Source organism: Syngnathus floridae, chromosome 10 (assembly GCF_059516105.1).
Source record: "Syngnathus floridae isolate MCC-2025c chromosome 10, RoL_Sflo_1.0, whole genome shotgun sequence".
NCBI lineage: Eukaryota > Metazoa > Chordata > Actinopteri > Syngnathiformes > Syngnathidae > Syngnathus > Syngnathus floridae.
This window is the reverse complement of record NC_142422.1, coordinates 4393901-4417598: the sequence shown is the minus strand read 5'-3', so window position 1 is coordinate 4417598 and position 23698 is coordinate 4393901. Positions and strand designations below refer to the sequence as shown.

The window sequence follows — 23698 nt, the reverse complement described above, 5'->3', positions numbered from 1 at the left end:
TCTGATTGCTTGCATTGCGCATACCATGCATGCAAGCTGGGCCACAGCGGCGGGAAAACAATCGCCACGGATTATTCATCTGCCACTTCGTGAAGAAAGAACACAAGCGGTAACCTGCTTTTGCTGTTTGACCAAATATCTTCATCATACTCTCACGGGTTTTTGCGATTGACTCATATCCACGCCTTTGACTGGCTTGTGTTTAGCTTTTATTTTGACAGTGACAAACTTATAGAACATGTTTGAGTAAATAATTTTGACTTATGTAACTGACTGACCTAGACACGGTGATTCCTCAGAGGGGTTCGTGTGTATGTTACCAAAAAGAGGGAAGTATGTCACTGCACATACTTCCTTATTGAGTTGACACTGACTGGAAAATGTGAGTGAGGGATTTTTCCCCCAAATCTAATCATGTTTTTTGTTTCAAAATGAACCATTTATTATGTTTTGTTCTCCATTATGAGTTGTTTTAACAGTAAGACAAATATCAAAACAGTGTAAGGTGTCTTCCGTGACTTAACCTGCTGTTTACCTGACCCGGCCATCAATTTTAACATAATATCTATTTTAAAAAAGGATGATAACTCGTTTATTTATTTGTTTCCATTCACGTAATAGAAAGTCCAGACATCTTGCAGGAACAGCCCCAGATTCCACTTTTAATGATTGACTTTGTGCGTAAATTGGGACAAAATTGTTATTATTTGAATATTCATACTTTTTATTCGGTGATTTTATTCGAGTTTTCCAAAGTGAAATTGATGCCTACAACTGGGAAACAGCAGAGGTCGGCTAGGACATGTGTCCACTAGGTGGCAACGTCGAGCCAGAAGAGATGTGGCGTTTCCATAGAATAATTGGGTTAACCTCGATTAAATATAATCATTTTATTGTAAGACGCTCGACAATTAACTATCTAAAAACACTCAAATGCCAATATTGGTATATTTTAAAACGCTTTATGAGTTTGTAATATATATATATATAACCACACAATGGCTGTAGTCACGAGAATACAATATTGGTCTGGAACGACACCAAATTGATCTGAATGGCGTCGATCTATTTTGGGTGGAATTGGGCCTACAACATTCCTGTAATTTGCAAAAGGTGTAGTCGAGAAAATCACCTTGACGGTCGAGTGACTACCCAAGCTAGGAAGTTGGCTAACAATCCCCCACCCTCTTCCCAACCCGGATCGCTGGCTGCCCGCAATGCACTATGGGTAGTGTAGTGTTTACGCCACGCAGACGAAGCGTTTCTCAGCGTCTACGCAAGCGCCGCAGCCTCCGTCGTGGACTACCGGGACCAACATGCCCGGCTCGGGATGGCTTCCGGTAAGTGCAAAGTGTTTGGACTTTGGGGTTTTGGGAGTATTTGAAGTGGGTGAAAGTGTCCTTTGGTGGAATGTCCTGGCCGATATTTTTACTTTGGCTGTAATTTGGGGGGAAAGAAAAGGAGGCGGAGAAAGAAGGTGAGTCGCCGGCGAGTGCTTTGTGTAAATGGTTGCTTTGGAGGCAGGATAACAACCAAAATTGGCCGATCGAGAAAACCTCGTCTCACCATTAGACATTCAAAAAGCGACATTGTTTGTGTACCTGTAGCTTATTTTTCTCCGCTGTAAAACCGCAGGAAAACTTAACCTAGTTATTTTCATGGGTTAACGTCTACTACACGCCTTCAACTAAAATTCACACATTGCATGCGCAAACACACAACAAAGGGTGCACGATGATGTGTGTGATATAGGGGGCGATTCATTTATCTGATCAATAGTTGCAACGAGATACGTGTGAATTTTGTGGCAAATTCGAATGATCGATATTGCATATCTCGCCGCAAGGCCTCGGGTCGCGGCGACCTGTTTACTAGCCACCAGTAGGCTACAACGTCAAGCGTGAACGTTTATTTATTTACTCTGAATGTACTGCATATTTCAGGAGTTTAGAATCAAATTTCTGATTATGAATCCCAAATCAAGACACGATTTTAAGTACCGTGTTTTTATGTGTATGCGCGCACTATCTTGGGTTTTTTTTTTCGTGGGGAAAGTCAAACCTGTCGGTTGAAAAGATTCTGCAGAGACAGACATGTTGAGTCAGGTCATTGCTGCTCTCAACGCGTTCTTGGAATAATTACCTGCGTGCGTTTTATTTTGAAAAGCTTGCCGGATGCTTTCGGTTTTTCCTCTTCCTTTGGCTTGACTGGTCATTGTCATTCGCGTTCAGTAACATTGCAAGCCCACTTGGCGCGAGGATCTTTGGCCGAGAGACGCAGGTCGATACCGGAAGCTTTTCTCTTCTGCACATCTTCGCTTGACAGCCGGAGTTCCGGGCTGTTTCATTCCCAGCTCGCTTTAAATCTCGTTATCCAACCAGGTAATTGTGTATCTTGTCGCCGAAACAAACCAGCCACGTCGTTGTGTTTTTAAAGTAACACGCTAGTAAAAGCTAATAAGCTGTCATGGCTTGTCTTTCAAAGTGTCCATTCTGTCATACATTGATTTTTTTCATTTATCCGTTCCAGTATTGTATTTTAAGGGCATGGCCATATATTGAATGTCATTTTGAGTTTATCATTTGGTTGAATTAATGTAAGGTATAAGTTGATAGTGCATGTGTTGTTGCATTGTCTCTGGTGGCTACGCTTGTTCTTGATTTAGTAGATCATCCATTATTCCAGCAACATTCCTCCCTGGTTTAATGTTCCTCTGGCCTAATAGCTCCCGAAGTCAATTTGCCCCTCAGAAAAAATGTCTATTGGAACTGATGCTCTCTCCATCCATTTCCAATTGGACGTTCCTCTGTAATGGGCCATTAAGAGGCAGCTATGACGGGTGAGCTGTCAGCAGCACTTGATTGATTCGTACGGATGAGATTTAGCCAAGATTTCTAATTAAAATTAAGCTATAGGTCTCTACTCAATCGTTTCTCGCCTGGTCAAATGTAAAGACGCAGTGGAACCTCCGATTTTGTGTTGAGTCTGTGCCAAAAGTTAAACGAGTATGAATACCGAAGTAACATTTCCCATAGGAAATAATGTAAATCTAATTAATCTGTTCCACACACTCAGAATATGTAGAATAAGTATTATAGTTTAATAACCAGCAAAGGTGAAATAAACAGAATTTTTACTGTTATTGAAGACTCTGGCTTAGAGTTTGATCGTGGGTGTGTTGGATGTGATTTGGGAAAGACCCATTGGAAACTCCATGCTGCTCTTGCGATTGTTTGAAAAGCATGTCGGGTTTTTGGAGCTCATCTAAACTGGATAAGCATGTTCCCTTGGAAATGTAAGGTGCAACAACAGCTCCCACTTTTCAGTGACTGAGTGTGAAAATGTGAATTTTCTTTAAGTACAGCTTTGAAAGAACAAAAAATGGCCTTCCACTGTACTGTTGCTTGTAAAGGATGCCTTTTTTTATTCTGCATTGCAGTTTTGTAGGAGCTGCATCAACATGTTAATAATGGGGATAAAATTGACTCATGAATTTTCTGCCTTCAGAAATGTTACCAGAGCTGTCACTTAACGCTTCACACCCACCCAAGTGCTGGTGCTGACATTGTCACATATCGAATTATCTCATTGACTGACTGACACGTGTAATAATATTCGGCAAAAGGTGGACAGATGGCAGGTCTTTTGTTATACTTCCTATGTGACTATTCTGGTGGAACTCTTTTTAAGAGTCTCTGTACTTTTAAAAAAAATCAAGCCTGTATTGTATGTAAAATGCCGATATTGCAAGTCACTAAATTGTGAGGCTACATAGCGCGATTCGACGATGGGCCGGACTGAAGCTAATGAAGAAATGTTGAACAAAGCACAGAGGAGTATTTTTTGGGCTCCTGATGAAAGTGGGCCGCTGGTCCCTGCGGCACACATTTCTTTTCTGGGACGGGACCAGGCGATGACGCTCACCTGACCCTGATAGGAAACATCCTCATCCATTCTGTTCTTTAATGGGTGATGGCCACATACTGCTGGATGCAACTTCACATCTATTCGACGTTCTCAATCAGCTCTTCACCGCTTCGTGTTGTTTGCTCAGAGGTTAAATATCATTTAGTAGCGCTCAGAGAGTGTAGATAATGATTTTCCTTCCCTGAGTTGGTGGCCTTTGCGCCCAAATCCTGAGCCCCGGGAGTGCGAAGCGGTTCTGCTATTTAAGGATGGCATAGCCGAGCCAGCTGCTGCCATTTCCTCTTTGTCGTAATCGAATTAACACAAGTGTAGTGGTGAGGGTGTGTTCACTCCACAGATGGCTGCTTACATAGTCACCGCTTTAGGGATCGGTTTGTCATGTATGCTTTTTGCATGCCCGATTGGCTTTTATCTGCCTGGTGACCTCGTTTGGGGATTCTTAACTTTATTCCTCTCGAGTAGATGAAAACAAAAAAGGGACCTTATCCACTGAAACGTATGAAAAGCGTCAGCGCTATAAATAAATCAAGATGTGTCATTTTTTCCTGGCCTGATTGTTTTGTTCTAATGCAATCTCCAGTTTGGTTTGTACATAAATGAGTCATTTTAGTCTTATTTCCCTTTGCTGACAATTAACCTTGCCCTCTTTTCAGAAAGTAAATATTGAAGAAGTGGCCAACCCTGCTTCCGTTTCGCCACCTCTTAACATACAGATTGTTTTAAATATGTCGAAAGAAATGCCCATTTATTTGTAATTCTCACCATCTGGCATACTTTTGATATCTTTTGTTTCTCTTTGTCAAGGGAGACGAAATGGAGAGAAACGCAATTTTCTCTTTGCTGGCAACCTGACGGGGGGAAAAAAATTCAATATTGCTGCTGAGAAACTCCACCACCCCCTCCACTCATGACTTTCTGCTGTGTAAGTTCACACTTTTCCTTTTATTACATTTCTCCAAACAATCCTGGCCCCCGTCTAATTGAAAATTCTTGTACGTTGTTTTTTCAGGAACTTAGGATCGGTGCGCCTCAAAATCTGTGATGGAAAATCGCGGTGAGTACCAAGATGGAAGTTGAGGTTTTGTAAAGTGCCTTGTTAATACTGCACGAAGAAAAAAAAACTCTAGAGCCACACATATATCCGTTGTTTATGAGGTCTGTCGGGCTTGCGGACAGTTTATGGACCACTCAGGGACACATCGTCTGTGGTGTGGTTCCATTTGTTCTTTCGCTCGACGTTAGTGTGGTGTCATCGTTTGAAGTTCATTAGTATGGATTCAAGGATGGCTTCTAGAAACTAAGATAAAGTTATGTTTAAGGAGTACAGCATTTCAAAAAAATGCTTGTTTCCCAGTTGTTGTGTTTTTTTTTTTTTTAGTAAACAGTGTTTGTTTCAGTTCCGCCCTGGCCAGTGACGTTGATAAATAACTTCCCGCTGCCACTTCACCGTCAAATTTGTGCAGTTTGTCTTGCGCAAGCACATTTGCAGCAAATGACTCACAACTTTAAAGAATGCACACCTATGTCTGTTGGTGCACGCTTATGTTTACAAAATTAAACCTGCTTTGGCCCGAGTCCAGCCCCGTCTGTTATCCAGGTCAGGCCAACAGGTTCTGGGCTCATGCGGATTGGCTCAGCTCTTTCTGGAAGCTGGCCCGCCGTGGAGTCTGTATGTGGGGCACAGAAAGAGAAAAGGAACACTGTTGAACACACACACACACGCAAGCACGCGCGTGTGTGCGTGCACACAGTCCCTCACCATGTTTTAGTAACAGCTGAGATGCAGCCAAACACAAAACGCCATCCAGGCATAATGACACAGCTCGCTGCTTAGGGAGTCCTGGGAGGTTTTTTTGAAGACACTCAAAGCTCGGAGGAAATCAGACCACATTCTTGGGGACTACTGCACCCCCTCCCCTTAGTAGTCTTGTCTTTGTGCAGTTCCTTTAGTAAACATTACAAGTAAGTTAAGCTAATTCTGTTAATGGTAGTCATGAGACGCTTGGAGATTTTTTGATAAAGTGGGCTCGGGTGTAATGAGAGGGCTGAGCAGGATGGTAAACACTCTGCTAGATGACAGACAGAACGCTAGATGGAAGGTAAACAGCATTAGGGAGTTTAGCTTTTGTCGTATTTCATCTTATTTCCGTGGGACAGGTGCGGTTGTTTATCAGTTCATGTCTGGTGACCGTGACCAGTGTGTCAAACCTGAGGCTCGGGGTCAGATCCGGACCGCCATGAGATTTTATATGGCCCGCAAAAGCAAATCACCCTTGCTAAAATCCGTATCAACATTTTTAATTTGCATGTACAATAAATAATAATGTTGAGATTTTTGCAAGATTTTTTTTTTAATAGTAATTTAAACAATAATTGAAAAAAAGTATTATTTCTGATTTCAAAATTAGTAATCCATCCGTTTGTTGCGTATATGTATTAATATGAGAGAATTAAACTTTTATTTATTTTGTCCAGGAGCGTCGTTTTGTTTCACGTGGTTACCCTCACTGATTTCGCCAGACTAAAGGATTGTCTGGAGTGTGTGACTCCTACATCACACACACCTATCTTTTGTGGTTTTATATTTATTGCATCCACTGCCCTACATACACACACCCCGCCAAAAACATAACTCAGCTTTCCCCAGGAATGGTTGGCATCTTTCACTGAGTACTGACCTGCGCTATGAGCCAATAAGGGGAGGGTCAGTCATAGAGAGGGAGTCCAGCTCCTGCAGGGAGGGGAGGACTTTAAGGAGATTGAAAGAGGGAGGGGTGTGTGGCGAGTACTGAAAGGAATTGAGGAAGGGTAGACAACAGGAGTACACAGCGGAAGAAAGAACTTGAGCTTGGGGAGACTGGAGGACGTTTGTTGAAGTCAGGTGCGGGGTCACGTTCGTCCAGGTTGCACGCATTTGAACTCGGGGACAGGTGGAGGCCCCACAGGGGGCTAGATCATGGGACAGAGTCTCCGTGTGGAGACCCCAGCTCAGGAATCACTCCAACGTAACAATGGCGGTGAGTTTCTGCACTGTTCTTCATTTCCGGACACAAATTCGTGACTTTTTTTGTGTGCCGAGAGAGAACTTTTGATTAGTTTTTCAGAAGGCACGACAATCTCTGTCTCGCTCTCGGTTTCCCCTTCACGTTACCACCACAAGGAATGTTAAATCACTGGGATCACGTGGAGGAATGTCAGCTGTGTTTTCATGTTGTTGTGCGCATGTGTTGCTCTCTTTATTGAAAATGTTAACGTGACATTTAGCTAATGACACGAAGTAAAAATATCCTTCAATGGGGCTCATTCAGTTTTTTTTTTTTCTTCATAGCTCAAATGCTACATTGTGGTAACATTTGTCTGCTCTGATATCATATTAACTTAAAGCTCCGGAACTGGCAATAATTACGTTAATCGTCACAAGCTTCTCTACCAGTGGCGATTAATTCCGTTTGCTCGTTACGTAAGTGATCCAGACGGATTGGCCATCAGATCGGCTAAAAGCGGAGGTCTTTTTTACCCCCCCCCCCCTTCTCAAGCGGCAATTTAATGTGATCACATGCTCACCTGACTGAGCTGTCATGACTCATGGAAGCGTGAGGTCAGCGGGAAATCGAACCTCCCCGGCGGTTGTTCCAGCGACCAGTGGGCGTGGCTTCCCACACTCTTACACCCCCCGTGTTTCCTGACTCCATCGCCTTATCTCTCCGCAGCTTCTGATTACACAGCACGACAGCCAGAACTGTTGTGTGTGTTTTTTTTTTATTGCACGGACGCGTTCTACACGGGCAGGACGCTGTTAATGTGTTGACAAGCGGCGGTAATGAGCTTGATGGAGTGAGTGAGTGTCACAGGATTGAAGCTGGCAGAGCGCGTGAACTTTGCCTGTGTTATGGTTTTTGAGGGGAAGAGCTTGGCTTTGTTCTTTCACAGAATCAGGGTGGAGTGCCGTTTCCTCCTTGTGTTTCCAGGCTGTGTTTCCCTTCACTCATCTACTTTTTGTGACCCCCCCCCACCCTCATTTCCAGTCTCACGCTCGTTCAAGCCAAGCCTGCTTTTCACACACACAAAAAAAAAACAAAGCTGCTTCATCGGATGGGAAATTACATTTGTTTTTTTTAGTGGGATGATTTAATGGGCAGGATTTTTGAAGCTTAAAGTGCTCGTCTTCAAAGGATTTCATCTTTCTCGAATGGATGCTTACTCCACGGACTGAGCTATCGGCACCTCTGCAGTGGCGTGGTGTGTGCTGGCCTGGCACAGCCCGCTTTTTCCTCCCGCTTGACTGGCTTCAGCTGAGCCGCTCCGACTGCGGTCGGCCGTGTGACAAACGTTTGGACCCGCAGGGCAACCGCAAGCATTTATTGGCAGCCGGTACAATGCAAATATAAGTTGGACTTCCACATCCCTTGAAACTTCTGACATTTTCTTCTGCAGTGATTCGACTGTTTCATTTGAATTTGGAATCTCTTTTTCTCCATGGCATGCTGTTTTAAAACTCGCTATTATGGAAGCTGGACACTTAGCAGCCATTTTCCAGGTAGAGGTATCTCTTATAATTTTGAGATAGAAATATCTCTAAAGATTTATTCAATGGTATGTGTTACCATTGATGCAATTCCATTTTGTTGAACCAAATACTGAATACATATCACATTTTCTTTGTGGCCGTCATCTGTTGAGAAGAAAATACAGGAACCCCTCCTCCTCCTCCTCCTCCATTTTCATTGTTAGCCTTTTTCGTTCCAACTCATACCTTGTGTGGTTTGCGTAATATCCAGCCACGCTGTTTTGAATTGGACAACTCAACCCAGGCCATCTTGCAGAACTGAGCGTTTTTGTGGAAAGTGGCTGTTTTAATACTTAGTACTGTAATCCACATCAGCATTTGAAGATTTACATTGTTGGAAACTGACTGTGAGGTATTAGTGCTGCCAAAACGTCTAGTATGCGTCAACATTTAACATTCTGTCTTCAATCTATTTTGAGTATAAAGTTGATTTTTAACTGCTCCTTCCAAAATGATGCAGTGCGTAACATAACTCAGTCATTGCTGCTGACATAATCCAGGTGTGGACTTTATTTCTCTATTGAGGCCGGAAAACTGATAAGGTACTCGTCTCCGCCACACCAAGGAATGTTTGTGAACTCTCGTTGAACGTCAAGAGTCGGCTCCTGTTCACGAGCTCTCGGCATCGGCCCTGCCAAAGCACACTCGATCCTCAAGACCACTGAGCTAAAGAAAATAACGATCTTGACTGTTTGCACTCTTTGCGTTGTATTCTTCTGCCTGCTAACTTGTATCACATTCTTGCTTTTTTTTTTTTTATTTCAGATGATGAAAGTGAGAAGCACCAAAGCACGATGGCGGAGGAGACGAACAGCACGGGGGGGAGCACGCCTCCCCAGAAACGCAAGGGCAAGTTCTCTAGTCTGGGCAAGATCTTCAAGCCGTGGAAGTGGCGTAAGAAGAAAAGCAGCGAGAAGTTCAAGGAAACTTCAGACGGTTTGTGCTTTTGAAAACTGCTTTGTTGAACACGGATCTGAGAAATGAATCCCGACGTTTCTATTTGTCGATCCGCAGAACTAGAGAGAAAGATGTCGACGAGACGTACTCGGCAAGAGCTTATAAATGAGGGATTGCTGAAAGAAGTTCCAGACAACGGTACAAATTCTCTGATTCATCTGATCTTCGCAGCCACTTCATCTCGCGTAGCACCTGCCGAGGCCGTCGCACCCACACATTCGACTTAAGTGAAGTCATGAGAGCATAATGGCGGGAACGCTGTCCTCCCTGAGACTGATTTAGTAAAAGTCAAATGCCCTTTTCACCTTGCTTTGCTGACTTGTTTTGAAAAGTAGTGTAATATCTGAGAAAGTGGAACAAATGGTGCCCTGCAGCATTGCGGCCTGTCAACTTTCATTATTATGCCTATCCATATGTGATATTTTTTTCCGGAAAGTCAAAGACTGCCATTTTGTCCTCCTTTAGATGCCGACGGGGCGGCACAAAGCCTTAAGCAGCCATTTGTGAAGAATGGCCACACTCTGCCTGTAAGCGGAGGTGCCGGAAGGAGCAACCAGGGGCGACTGCACTCCGATTCAGACTTTCGGATAAACCCTACTTGGCTAGCCCATTCGGACGAGCATCGAGGCCGATCCCCTCCAGATGGAGAACGCCGGAGAATTTCGGGCCCCAGGGGGGAGGAAGGGCAGAGAGGAAGCGGCGTCGGAGCGCCTCGTGGGCACGGGGAGACAGAGTGGAAGTCTAACACGGCGTGGCAAGGACAGAGTCACAATCAGATGGATGAGGGCAGAAGCAGCGGGCACTTTCACCCGGAAGATGGACAGCGGAGGCCCGGGCTGCAGAAAGCCCCCTCAGAGGACGGTAGGAGGAGTCGAGCGCCCGACGTGGATTGGAAGCCAACGCTCCCCCGACACGGGTCTGCCGAAGAGGGAAGAGCCCGTCGAGGTGAGTCACTCATGTTATCTCACATTTTTCCAGGAAAGGAATGTAGAAGTTTTCAAACAATGACATCATGCATGCGTTTTAACGGCTTGTTAGCATGCTGCTGTCCTCTCGGCGAGAGACAAGCTCCCTCGGGTCCTGCTCCATCTTCTTATTAAGGAACATTGGGGAATAGCTCGGTCCTCTCATCTCCTTTCCTAATTAATGTGGCACAATCACTCTACTCTTCGTTGCCCTTTAATGCGAACGCTCCGAAGACTGGTGAAGACGTTAAATGCTCTTTTAAGACGGACATACTCAAATGGGCAACCAGTGTCACTTATCCTAATTTCCACTTTATTTAAATCTTCAAGGGTAGACAGAGGCTGGAAATAAATACAATTAAACAGAAATGTTTGAGTTACAGCTGTGAGGTAGATTGCCACCTACACGATGCGATTCTAAATCAAGTGCAATCATGCTCGGAGTGGTGAAACGGCTCATTTCTGTGTCGCTCAACATATTCTGCTCATGTTATGATTTTTTTAAAAATGGTTTCCAAATAGGATGTCTTGTTTTTCTAGAGTCAGACAGCCATTTTGTCCCAGACCCTGAAGCGCTGAAGGACACCCTCCGCGAACCTCTGCCGCCTAAACAATCCGTCCTGCCTCCAAAATGGTTGATAAGCTCCACGCCCGAACCGGGCAGCGAGGGGCCATCTCGCAGCTCGACCAATCACGCCTCAGCCCAGTACCCATCCTCCTCGAGTAGCGCACCCAAGCCTACAAGGAACGTGTCGGCGGCCGCACAGCCGTCGTCTTCATCGGCAGCCTCGTCGGCGGGCACTCAGGGCACCAAGCAGCCGCCTCAGCCGCCGCCCAAGCCGGTGAACAGAGGCAACTCCGGCATGCTGGGTAAGCTTTAATGACTTGATCAAATTTTACAAAACTTAGGAATGTCCCTGATGATCCTTCAGATAGCAAAGTTTTTGAAAGTGGCTCACTCCTTGCCTGAATGGATCTTAACATTTGGTTGTTGTTTTTCCGCGGGTGGAATTGTCTTCGGAGTGTGAATGTCGACTTTGATTCATGTTGTGAATCTTGATAATGATGATTCAACTTGGTGCATTTTGGTATTATTGTGTGTGCAAGTTTTCTGGCATGATGAAGGTGTGAGATGTTTTTTTTTTTTTTTTGGAGAACTTTACCAGATGCACAGTGCTCATTAGTTGACTTGGATAAATAGAAAACAATCTGTCTTTACTTTGTAACAATACTGAGAGAAATGAAAACAAATGTTTCGTCCAGATGCTGCTAGTATTACTGCCATTTTAAAATAGTGTCTAAACAACCCTTGGTAGTCGCCGCAGTCTTTAAAACACCTCGAGCTGAAGGCCTCCATCTCCTCCTTGTTAGTCTCCGCCCTACAGGGTGGAGAGCACGCACAGCTTCCGCTCTACTGGTCCTGCTGGAAGCGAGAGTGCGAGTATGATGTCTATCTGTCCCTGCCTGTCTACCTGTGCCGGCGGGCTGGAGGCCTGCGCTCAGGTAAAAAGGATCTGTAAGCAGAGCGCCCCCCCTCGTGTCTGCATTCTTCATCGTATGGCGTCTTCTCTGGCCGTCCACGTATCTTCTTCCCCCACGGACCTTGTTTACGTCACTTTCAATGTGATATTCACAAGTTGCATGGCCATTTTGAGCAGACGCCGTGCTCGCTATTTGCTTCGTGTAGGCTGTCGTAAGTTGAGCGTATTTAGTTTGCTATTCTACTTTGGCATGTGAATGAGCGTGAGCCTCTAGCAGGTCTGTGGCCTGCTTGCAATGCATCAATGGAATTTGAAGGATGTAAGCTGCTCAACTCTGCTGCTCCAATGGGATGGATATGAATGAATGGACCAGAAGGACTGCAGTTGACTTGAGATCTACGCATGCTCACAATCTGCTCACACTCACCGCGGCGCTGACTAAACATAAACATGACTTAGGATGAATATACAGTTGTAAAAATGTGCATGTCACTTCTGAGTACATCTGAGCTGCTCGTCCACAAGGTTTTTGCCCGACACCCGGTTTGGCTGCGTTGAGCATGCAGGCTGTTTTTTTTGTCTTCTCCATCGCTCTTGACGCGGGCTCACATGTTGCACACTAGCGTGTCAGCTCAATGTGTGCATCCATGTTGACACAGTTATGTGATGTCTTTCTCTGGAAGCATTCATGTTCAGTCAGACATGTAATTCCAGTTGCTAATTTGTATTCTGTCCAATTGAATGTTGCCAATGTTTACAGCTGAAGAAGCATGTGCTTTCATTCCACGTTAGCACAAGAATAAAACAAAGGCCGGGGACGCTCGCTTCCTGGCCTAAGAGGCTTTAGGATTCAATATTAATGGTGGCTTTCTTCTCAGGAGACCTCAGCCAAGGTGCCGGCGGTGCCAGTCTCGTCCCAGCGAAGCCCTCCCCGCCCATGCCTCCAAAGAGAACCACCCCAGTCACCAAACGCAACGCGGACGACTCCTCCGCCTCAAGCCATCCCCTCACGCCCTCGCCGCTTTCTCTGGAGGACCACGGCTCTGTGAGCTTCCAGCTGCCTCCTCCTCCCTCATCCCCTCCGCTTCCGTCGCACATACCGCCTTCTCCACCCCGACAACACGCGCACCCCCACCAACTTCATCATCAACACTCTTACCCGCACCCAGTGCCCCAGCCTATACCGATCTTGTTTGATCCCCCGAGTCCCGTCAGTGAGTCACCCCAGCGCCCGGCGCCTGTCCCACTTCACATCATGATCCAGCGAGCGCTGTCCAGTCCCGGTCCCGTTCACCCCAACCCAGACGGCTCTCAACGTGCTCACACATTGCTCTTTGAAACGCCTCCAGACTACCAAGCAGAACGAGGTCGCCCACTTCCTGTCAGCATCCAGCCACTCAAACTGTAAGTTCTTCTATGTCGGGATAGAAGCTCCCCAAAAAGGAGCGCCTCCATCTTTATGCTGGTTAAATACTTTTCTTTCCCACTAGATCTGAAGATGACTCCACCGAAGAGGAGGACGATGACGAGGAAGAGGAGGAGTACGACGGCGAGATACCTCAGCCTAAGCTAGAGCCACGGAGTCGCCGAGGCTTGGTTGTCGATGCTGGAGTTTGCGTCATCCCTGGCGGGGAAAACAGCGACGAGGAGGAAGAGGAGAATGACGACGATGAGGAGGAGGAGGATGAAGAGCACGGCGGAGATGATAGTGACTCAGATGGTCCTGTGCCTTTTAAAGAGCAAGAATCGGATGAGGAGGATGAGCCACTGAGTAAGCGTCGTCATACCTTTGTAATCTCCAAGGGCACGTTAATGTAAAGTTGATGGAAAGCATGCTTATAAAAGACAGCACACGTATTACTGCCACCTTCAGGACTGGGGTGACACAACAACCTCAACCTGCGCTAAAAATTTAAAACAACCGTCTTAAATAATGTAAATAATAAATTATTAATGCCACACTTTATTTGCTGTCCAGGTGCCCTTGCCAGCAAAGTGAAGAGGAAAGACACACTTGCTCTAAAGCTGAGCAGCCGTCCCTCGGCACCTGACAGGGACAGATTTGTCCAGGAGAGGAGCACCAGAGATGGCGAGCTCCCGGGACAGTCTAGCCTCACCTGGCAGAGCAGAGAGCAATGGGAGGCCATTCGCACGCAGATCGGCACTGCGCTGACAAGGTAAAAAGCCACATTGTAACACTTTACTGCTTTTTTGAGTCATTCAAAATGACAAGTGCGAGTGAACAATTTGGAACGAAAGGTTCTAAAATCTTCTGGTCTATTTATGTCCCTGTGTTACAAAGCAATGAAATAGTTTAAAAATAGACCCTCCTTTTTTTTTCTTTTTTTCTTCCCATCAGACGTCTTAGCCAGAGACCCACTGCCGAGGAGCTTGAGCAAAGAAACATCCTTCAACGTGAGTATCAACTTCGAGTTTCCTGCATTACTAACTTCAGATAACCATGCTACACAGTAAAAAATCAGATATGACCTAATTCCAACAAAATGTTGTCACTCCCATTTCGTTTCTGTGTACCATTAAAATTTCATTATTTAACTCATCGACACATTAAAACATTTGCATACTCCTAAAACATTGCTTCATAACACTCAGACATTTTTATGTTCAGTATCAGTGAAGGAGGAGGTTTGACAACCAGTATAACTGAATGCAAGCTAATTTTGTGAGCCGCTTTTGTCTGCACATTAAGCCAGGGTTGAATAGCGTCTAAAAAAAAAAAAAAACCTCTTTTGTCACTTGATTCTTTGTCTTGTCACAGCCAAAAATCAAGCGGACAGACAAGCAGAGGTTCGAGAGATTAAGCGAAGACTGACCAGAAAGGTGAGCGCCCTGATATATTTTACCGACCCGATGTGCCCAATCATATATTTTCCACCCATTGAACCGGAATCCTATTTCTTGTAGCTGAGTCAAAGACCCACAGTTGCAGAACTACAGGCCAGAAAAATTTTGCGCTTCCATGAGTACGTGGAGGTCACCGATGCCCAAGACTACGACCGCAGGGCAGACAAGCCGTGGACCAAGCTGACACCTGCCGATAAGGTATCCACTCGGCATTTTTAAATCGTCTTTGTGTTCACTGTGACTGAGAATTCTTTGTCCATGCTCTGTCTTGTAGGCAGCCATCCGGAAAGAGCTTAACGATTATAAAAGCACCGAAATGGAGGTTCACGAAGAGAGCAAAATCTACACAAGGTAGACTTTTATTTTAAAGTCGCTTTAAACTCAAAATTTTGACATCTGTTCTGTTTCCTTTTAGGTATCACCGGCCTTAGCATCCACCGTCTTCAGCTGGTAAAAGAAGCACTTAAAAGTCTCCGCGGCAAGCAGCCGCTGACTATGCAGACGAATCGGCCCTCTCTCATTTCCTGAATGTACTGTACAATTTTATCAGGGACAGCCTGGAACTGACTAGAGACAATGCTTCTCGCTTCCCCCCCACCCCTCTCCATCACCCTCACAGAATTGGTTTCGGTGAACAGGTGGTGGGAGAAGATGCAGTATTTATCCCAGACAACAGGGGGAACCACGTGCCAACCAAACGGAGACGTTTGCAAAAGGACCGACAGTGCGGGTTTCGACCCCCCCCCCCACCCCCTCTGCTGTAATGTGGTGTCCTCAGGGACCTGGATCTAGTTTTATCTCTTTAAAGCGGCCTCATTCTGTGTTGCCTTTTTCTTTACCGTTTGTGGAAACGCTAACACATTCATCTTGTTAATGTGAGAACATAAAGTAATAATAGCTGACAAAAATGGTGATCGCTCGTAAGCCACACAATAATAATTGAGACGCATGGTGATCGTGCGTGTGGACTGGAGGATGAAGACTGGGATATTCTGTTTTAGGATTGGACATCTCTGGGATATTGTGTGTTTTATATTAACTGTACAGATTGCTCTTATAATATCTTAGAACGAAACTCGGAAAGATCTAATTACAAAACGCGTTATGCACAAGATATTTTATATCACGATTTTGATCACATGCGTAGTGACGGCTTTTTGTTTTGGAGATTTCTTTGGCTTGCCTGTATTTAAAGTTGTGTTGTGAGGTGGCCATTTAAGCGTGACTCTTTAGAAATAGAAGAGATGGTGCAGGTTAAGATGCTGTAGGTGAATTTGTGTGCCAACGTACCCAATGCCTAGGAAAAAAAATAGGATATTGGTGTTCATATCAATTATTTCTGAAATCTGCATGAGCCAACAAAGATCCTGGTGTAAATGGATCTGGAAAAACTCTCTTCATTTATACTTTTCTATGAGTTTTGTACTACCCTTTAATCACACACGCAATGCATTTCTTGTAGCCATTTTGTATAAGTTCATGCCGGTGTTGTCGACCAGGAACCTACTGCAAGTTGCTGTGACAGAGCAGGTTTATCAAAAATATCAGAAAATGTATGAACGGTGAACAGGGGATCATTTTGGCTGGAACTTTTTATCTGCGACTGTTTTATTTTCTAGTATCATCTGGCCAGTAGCTTACAGGGTTCTCTATTCCGTGTACAGGTGGATTGTAGGTTTCACTGATGCTTGTGTATATCTTGTCTTCTTTTTATTTGAAAAGAAATTTTAAATAAAGTATTATAGGTTGCTATTTTTTAAGCACAGAATGTTAGTTTCTAATTAAATGCTACAAGAATGGGAATGAATATGTACCCTCTCTGTAAAGCTAAAGTTCATTTTTAATTGAATGTGAAGATGTATGGACTGATAGTAGTGTTTGTTTTGATTGTACATAGTGACCTCTGGATCTAATTAAAAATCTTACAGCTTGAACCTTTTGTGCGATGATATAACATTTAAATTACTGTTCTGTGTGTACTTCCTTTGTCAAGCGGAAAGTAGGAACTCAGTGACACCTGGTGTGGGGAAGAGGAAGTAAAGTAAAAATATTTTTTAATAAAACAAAAAACAGCATTCAGATTATTGCATTATGAAATATAACGAGCATAGAATGTAACTCCATACAGCTCAAGCTAAACAGGACTCATGAATCCAGTGTTAGATATTAATTTTAAAAAATCGTAACAGGGTTGACTGTGCTGTGCAGCACTTTAAAACCCCTCCATGAGTCTTTATTATTCTTAAATATAGTTTGTGACTTGAATTGTTTCAATATTAAGACCACCGCAGACTATGTAACTGCGGAGATTTTTAGTGTCCCTGTCTCTTTAAGAAGGCGGGGCTTCCAAAATCACGACCGAAGTTATCGCGAGAGTAATTACCCGCTAGAACCGGTAGTCAGCTGCGTGTTGTGCATGTGCATGCTAGTTACTAGCCTGAGCATACTTGCACTAATACCAGGTTTGTAAATTTAACACATTATTTAGTTTAACGTAGAGTTTAGCACAAGTACAATAATGAAGGTGGTTAAGTTAAGCGGTTAAGTTAAGTCTCAAACATTCCTGAATCTCACGTTCAAGTCGCTAACTAAACCTAGCAGTGTTTGCCATGTGTAGCTTTGCTGGAAAAACATTTCGGCGTCCAACATTTGTATTGTTTGATAGTTTTCTGCTATCTAAATTGCAATACTTGAACTTCGTCGTTTATGACCCACTTTTAGAATGTGGTTAGTCACTAGACGCTTACTCGAGGCTACATTAGCTTTAGAACGCGCGCAGAAGTTACCAACGCACTGCAATGCTCTGTCAAGGTTCGGAATTTTGCAGTCTGTAGAAGTAAGCTCAGTCTACATGCATTAACGGTAAAATAAATTCTATTAAAATCGCGTTTGAATTCGAACAAGACTTTGCATTTACATGCAAATGAGCAGGAACGGAGCAAGCGCAGATTTGGGTTGCGGGTGTGGCAAAAAGTTGAGATTGTGCCAAAGAACATTTTACATTAATACAATAAACGCTTCTCTTTATGTATCTGTTATTATAGGATTCAAGTGATACTCTTCTGGCCACGAAAAAGATGTCCCCCAAGAGGAAGTCACAGGCAATTGAAGAAGTGAACAATACAAAGAAAGTCAAAGGTAATGAATGGTTTTATCAAGTCAGTCATACTAACTCATCATTAAATAACTAGTTCTGTATGAGTAGGTCAGTACCATGTGAAATATATATTTTTGGGGGGGCTTGGTTGGTGTATTTACAGCCTAGAAATTTCATACACGTTTATATTGTGATTATGATTTTACAGTTTACCACAGGAGTCATGGCAAGGAGGCGGGCCACGTTCTTGTTTTGGGTCAGGGTGATGTCGGACAGCTGGGCTTAGGAGAGGACATCATTGAGAGGAAAAAGCCCGCTCTGGTGCAGCTACCTGAGAAAATAGTGCAGGTGGTCGCCGGGGGCATGCACACTGTGTGCCTCAGTGAGACTGGCATGGTAAGTCAATCTAAAATGACACTCAAGTGACCCATGGAGGCATTAATCTCAAGAAACACTTAACCTTTTCCGTTTAGGTTTACACTTTTGGCTGCAATGATGAAAAGGCCCTTGGTCGGGACACAAAAGAGGAGGGGTCTGAAACGTTTCCCGGGAAGGTTGTGCTCGAGGAGAAAGTGGTCCAGGTGTCAGCAGGAGACAGCCACACTGCTGCACTAACCGAGGAAGGAACCGTGTATGTGTGGGGAACCTTCAGGGTCAGTTGTCTTACTTTTTCCTATGTTATATCTCCAATGCTTGTGTAATGACGTGTCTATCTGCTACAGAGGCTGAGATGCCAATTATTTACTAGGCGTTAACAATATTGTTGAATTTCAATCTGGGTCTAAATCCATCGCCCAAAAATCCACAATTGTCACCTTCTTGCATATTGTTTGCCAGGAAAGCTCCAACCCATCCACCTCACTTGTCAAGCTGTAACGTCTCCTGAGCCAAGTCATATCGTTGTTAGCTTCTCACCTTTTGAAGCCCCTTAGCTGGCTATGAATCCAACACACACACTAATAACGTGATGCAATTCCTTGGGCTTCTTTAAAACGTTGCAATTAAAGCATTTGAAGATCAGGAGACAGAAATTCATCAAGTCAAAGTACAGCTTTAACTAGTTTAATCTTACTGGGTTGTTTTTATCTGTCTGGTCCTTACGCGTGTCACTGTTTTTTTTTTTTTTAGTCATTGCATTTTCATTAATATAGTACTCAGTGGCACACTGGTAATTACATCTCTATTATCCCTGCCTACCTCCGGCATTCCAGCTCCCTTTATTAAGACTGGAGAAGATTTCCCTGAAGAAGCCTCACTTAGTGCTTGAAGTACACAGCATAGGAATTGTTTAATCAGCACTTGTATGTCTAATCCGATTGGTTGATACGAATGTGTACATATCTAAAAATTCAAGCCACGGTAGCGGGTTTTTCTGGGGGGGAAGACTTGATTTGTTCTTGCATTATGATTTATGTTGTCACTGGAAAAGCCAATGGCATGTTGGTATTTTAATATCTTCTTGTGCAGTGTGTAATATTTCTCCTTTCCCCGCAGGATAGTAATGGCGTTATAGGTCTCCTGGATCCTATGAAAACAAGCGATGTTCCAACTAAAGTTCCCTTGACGGAAGCTGTCGTGAAAGTTGTATCAGGTAGCGAGAAGATGCGACCAACACATCCTTGAACCCGAGTTTTTGACGTTGATTTGTGTTTTGGCAGGTAACGACCATCTTGTAATGGTGACCATAGAGGGAAATCTCTACACGTCAGGCACTGCTGAGCAGGGGCAGCTCGGAAGGGTGCCTGAGCAGTTCTCAAATCGGGGAGGCAGGAAAGGCCTTGGTGAGTCGCAAGACTCGGCAGCTCTTGTAAAAGTCGTCGGCTATGCTAATCCAGTCGCCGTTGGTCTGTTTGTAGATCGTCTGTTGACTCCTCAGATGGTCAAAGTGAAAGGAAAAGTCCACTTTGTGGACGCTTTTTGCGGAGCTTACTTCACATTTGCTTTGTCCAAAGACGGGCACATTTATGGATTTGGCCTCTCCAACTATCAACAGTTGGGTAAGTGTCCTGCTATCTGAATAGATGTTGCTTCTCCAAAAGCTACAAGTTGTCACTTGACACGCTTGTATTCGATTCCTGCATCCAGGAACCAAAAGCTCAAAGATGTTTTTCGTCCCCGTCAAACTGACCTGCTTCAAAAATTCAACCTCCACTTGGGTTGATTTCTCAGGAGGACAACATCACACAGTTTGCCTCAACTCGGAAGGTAAAAGGAAGGATTGGTTCAGGGGTTATTTCTTCGCAGAATCTAAATCGGCAGATCTTTTAACAGGACAGGTTTACAGCCTGGGTAGAGCCGAATACGGGCGCCTTGGCCTCGGCAAACAAACTGAAGAGAAAAGTGAACCCACAGCCGTCAGTGGGATTGAACCAGCTAGCAGAGTGACGTGCGGGGCATCCGTCAGCTATGCGGTCACCAAAGATGGTGAGAAATACCTCCAGATCTTAAATTCGAGTCACGTTTGCTTCGAAATGCCTAACGTTGGCCTCCTCTAGGGTCTGCGTACGCTTGGGGAATGGGCACCAATTTACAACTCGGCACAGGCCAGGAGGACGACGAATGGAGCCCTGTGAAAATGACCGGCAAGCAGCTGGAAAATTGCACAGTTCTGATGGTGTCCAGTGGAGGGCAGCACACAGTGCTTTTGGTCAAAGACAATCAGGAAAGTTGATGAGCCTCTCAGGTGTGTAATGATGCTTCGGCCGTGTTCACTGTGCCTGAAATTGGTGGTGGTGGTGGTGGTGGTGGAGAAAGATCATGCCTAATATGGTGGTGGACATAGATATGAATACAAAGCTATTTTTTTAAAACCATATTCCTTTGGTGCATTTTCAATAAATAAGTCATTAGTATGACTGTGATAGGTGAAGTTTGACTATGTGTACATAAGAGCCTTTTTAATTAGGCCCAGACTGGACTTTTAAAGAATGCCTTTTATTTCTTTGGTTTAAAGCAATAATTGCATGGTGTTTGATTTAGACAAGACATTTATGCCGATTGAGTCTGTCGAGCTGCTGTCCAGAGAAAATACTCAAATGTTTTCAATGAAATTGGGTCACTGTTTTGTATTTTGCTATTGTTCCTGTCTGAGAATAAATTCAATCATATTACATGTTTTTTTTTTGGAATCCTTATACTTTTCTACATTTATTTTTTCTGACATGCAGGTGAAACTTATTGAACTTGGTCGAAACGCTTTGGAACATCCCTAAAGCCAGTTTCAAATTATTAGGCTCAAAATGCAGGCGAGTTAGGGAATTGGCAAATATGTTTCCAGATGACCCTGTTTGTTCTCCTGGTTCTGGACCTCCTGTCTGCCAGATGGTCTGCTGACTTGTGCTCGCCCGTGTAGGACAGACGCCTACTACTGATCTCATGATCTAACCTCAAAGTCGGCCACTGATGTATGTGCCAACGTACTGCGTGGTGCCAAGTGTCATTATGGGCAACCTTCTGCTCTGACATGGTCTTCATCACGACAAGTCGGTGACTCATAACCCCTGGCAAACTTTATGGAGGGACACATTAATGTATTTGGAGAGAAAAAATAATCTAATGAGTAATGTCCCATATTTTTGTTTAATTCAAACTGCTACCCTTTTGGCCTTAAGACACATTAAAAAAACAAAAAACATTTTAACTTACAAATCCATCAAATTGGCATAAATTATAGCTCCGACATGAGAGAATTACAAAATCTATTTTTAAATTGTAAAATACCAGCCAGGAGTGTCTAAGTCCAAACAAAATGTCTAAGTTGTAAAAGGTAAGTGTCCAGGTAAAACAATGTCTTGAAAACATTGATCCTAGCATAATAAAGCCAAGGAAAGTTAATTATAGCAACCGGATCTGTCTTATAAAGCTGAAGCAAATCCTAGTGCATGCATTCACTTGCATATTTTTGATTTGTGTCTTTGTCTTCCACTGCATCTTTAATGAGCTTGTCAGCCTGCAAGTTGTGATGCATCTCCAACAAGACAAGGTGAGCCATATCCTGCTGCTTTTTTTCCTTGCATTTTAATCAAATTGTCATCTGGTAAGCAGACGTCCATCAATAATTTGAATGTTTGTTGACAATGTGCTTTCTTTTCATCACTCCACCATAGAGGGAATGGAAAAAAACATATTGCCGTTTTATCTTTCAGTTGAAAATTGATTTTTAAATGTGTGTGGGGAGAAACTGTAGCTTTTCCACAAAATTAAGTTCTCCCTCTCTCTATATTTATTTTTTAATTTTATTTTTTTGCACAAAACAGAAAAACTTATTTCATTGCTGATTGGTTTATTTAAAAAAAAAAAAAAGTTGTCAAGTGTAAGGTACACAAAAGCCGATGTACACAAACTAAATTTTTTGATACTTATATATTTGTTGATGAAAGAAAAACCCTCGTGTCACTGCTGCTTGGTGCATTTTTCTTCCATCTTTCCAGTTGCTATGCAACTTAGATCATAATGTTTTAAAATGAACTATGGGCTGTCTGCGTCTTCAAATATATGCAGCTATATTTATGAAGTCAGGCATGTCTGCCACAATTTCCAAGGGAACCATTGTCAGACACAAAAGATATTTCTCTGCTCTGGGGCTACCATATATTATTGTTATTGTCAGTATTATTATGTCAATTACAAATCTGCCTGCAGTGAAAATCTCAATTATTTTTAATATCCTGTCCACAAATAACCCCAGAGTAGGTAAAATGTCAAAAAACAAATGTAGAGAGGGAAAAAGATTTGTTTTCATTACGGCTTGTTTTTCTGAAGCCCGTTTTCGCGGCTTGAGTTGCTCCTTCCAGTGTTATGGCAGGTGAATATATCTTCGAGATTTACTACTCCAAAAAAAGAAAGAAAGAAATCCCGTCAGTGTATGAGATGACACACTTTGTGGTAAATGCTTTGAGTACTTGTCTGTCGCCATGGCATGTGGACGAGAGCATCGGTTGTACTCACAGCTCGCGTGGACTTGTGTGTGTGCTGGAAAGCAAATAGGACATTATTAGCAAATGAATTTCTCAGAAGTCTGCACTTATTGAGCTACTTATACCCAATCGCCTGCGGACCATATTCGTAATCACTGCAGATTGCTTCGATATATTGAGATGCTGACTAAGGAGGGGGGCTTGCTGTGAAGCCCCCTCGAAAGATGACCAGCAGCTGCAGTGCAGAAGAACTCAAGTGATGTTAGACATCTGTTTCAATTAGCTTTTCTCTACTCTGTCATATTGATTCGATGATCAATTCAGTTTTGGATAATCTGCAGCAAACATGTCAACATTCATTGCAGCTAAAGTTAAAGGAGTAAATTGGCTAGTTTGGGGTTTTGTGGCTCCCAGCTGGCTAATAGCACCCAGTTTGGAGCTTTGAGCCAGCAGGGATTCCGCTGGCGTAAAAGTCAAGCTATTTGCTTCTCTGTTTTAATGTAAAGTGTCGGGTGGATGCACAAAACAGCAGGCCTAACTAATCCTTTGCCGGGAAACTGCATTACTAATGCAACTTGCTCGGAATTAGAAATTTGCTCTGCTTGCTTCTGAATCAAAATGGACAAATTCCACCATGATTTAATCCTCCGCACAAAAAGATGTCTCATTGGGCTAAAGTACAAATCAGTCTTCTCAAGGTGTTGGTGTGCTGTAGTTGACTTACTCGTGTCTTGTGCTCTGCAAATCATTTAAAAGTCTCGCAGCTTTTCACCACACATGTTGGATTGAATGAGCTTTTGTTCGTGACACATGAATACGGTAGAAGCGAGCACAGAGCTTTATGTGAGCAACATTCTCGCCTCTTTTTAATTAGCACCAGGGCACAAGTGCAACTATAAACGTATTTAATTACGTGTGCATCA

General features: G+C 43.7%; 2 protein-coding genes and 1 long non-coding RNA gene across 18 annotated transcripts in view; 2 read left to right on the top strand and 1 right to left on the bottom strand.

The window, feature by feature from the left end:
• The first annotated feature begins 1228 nt into the window (after nt 1–1228).
• phactr4b (phosphatase and actin regulator 4b) lies at nt 1229–16696 on the top strand. 5 transcript variants are annotated; one of them, XM_088387242.1, is made up of 16 exons: nt 1229–1340; nt 4732–4849; nt 4937–4981; nt 9260–9430; nt 9509–9589; nt 9917–10396; nt 10957–11286; nt 11788–11919; nt 12776–13301; nt 13388–13668; nt 13876–14074; nt 14257–14312; nt 14677–14738; nt 14823–14960; nt 15037–15113; nt 15178–16696. In XM_088387242.1, exons 3-16 carry the CDS (start codon nt 4969–4971, stop codon nt 15191–15193), a joined length of 2562 nt encoding a protein of 853 aa, XP_088243368.1. In that variant the 5' UTR covers nt 1229–1340; nt 4732–4849; nt 4937–4968; the 3' UTR covers nt 15194–16696. The 5 variants fall into 5 exon arrangements, with proteins under 5 accessions (XP_088243368.1, XP_088243367.1, XP_088243369.1 ...); XM_088387241.1 differs by having other exon boundaries at nt 1334–1477; XM_088387243.1 differs by lacking the exon at nt 1229–1340 and adding an exon at nt 2214–2381.
• On the bottom strand, nt 4902–7580 carry LOC148392002 (uncharacterized). The gene is made up of 3 exons (XR_015860871.1): nt 7492–7580; nt 5448–5594; nt 4902–5029 (listed from the first exon to the last, which is right to left on the bottom strand). It is a non-coding gene; the product is annotated as an uncharacterized LOC148392002 (long non-coding RNA).
• A 393-nt stretch (nt 16697–17089) lies between the features above and the next one.
• The window catches only part of rcc1 (regulator of chromosome condensation 1), a 32562-nt gene continuing 25953 nt past the window's right edge, over nt 17090–23698 (top strand). For 8 of the 12 annotated variants that reach the window (XR_015860691.1, XR_015860689.1, XR_015860692.1 and 5 more), the window contains exons 1-11: nt 17090–17224; nt 17807–17900; nt 18068–18255; nt 18333–18512; nt 19354–19450; nt 19518–19640; nt 19716–19856; nt 19945–20064; nt 20131–20283; nt 20355–20542; nt 21808–21841. Coding sequence is in view for 2 of the 12 variants with exons in the window: in XM_088386290.1 (XP_088242416.1) it covers nt 17840–17900; nt 18068–18255; nt 18333–18512; nt 19354–19450; nt 19518–19640; nt 19716–19856; nt 19945–20064; nt 20131–20283; nt 20355–20530 (1239 nt within the window). In the remaining 10 variants the exon portion in view is untranslated. Of the gene's footprint in view, nt 17225–17806; nt 17901–18067; nt 18256–18332; nt 18513–19353; nt 19451–19517; nt 19641–19715; nt 19857–19944; nt 20065–20130; nt 20284–20354; nt 20970–21136; nt 21776–21807; nt 21842–23698 lie in introns of those variants that run through there. The other 4 variants (XR_015860690.1, XR_015860685.1, XM_088386290.1 and 1 more) reach the window with 3 other exon arrangements.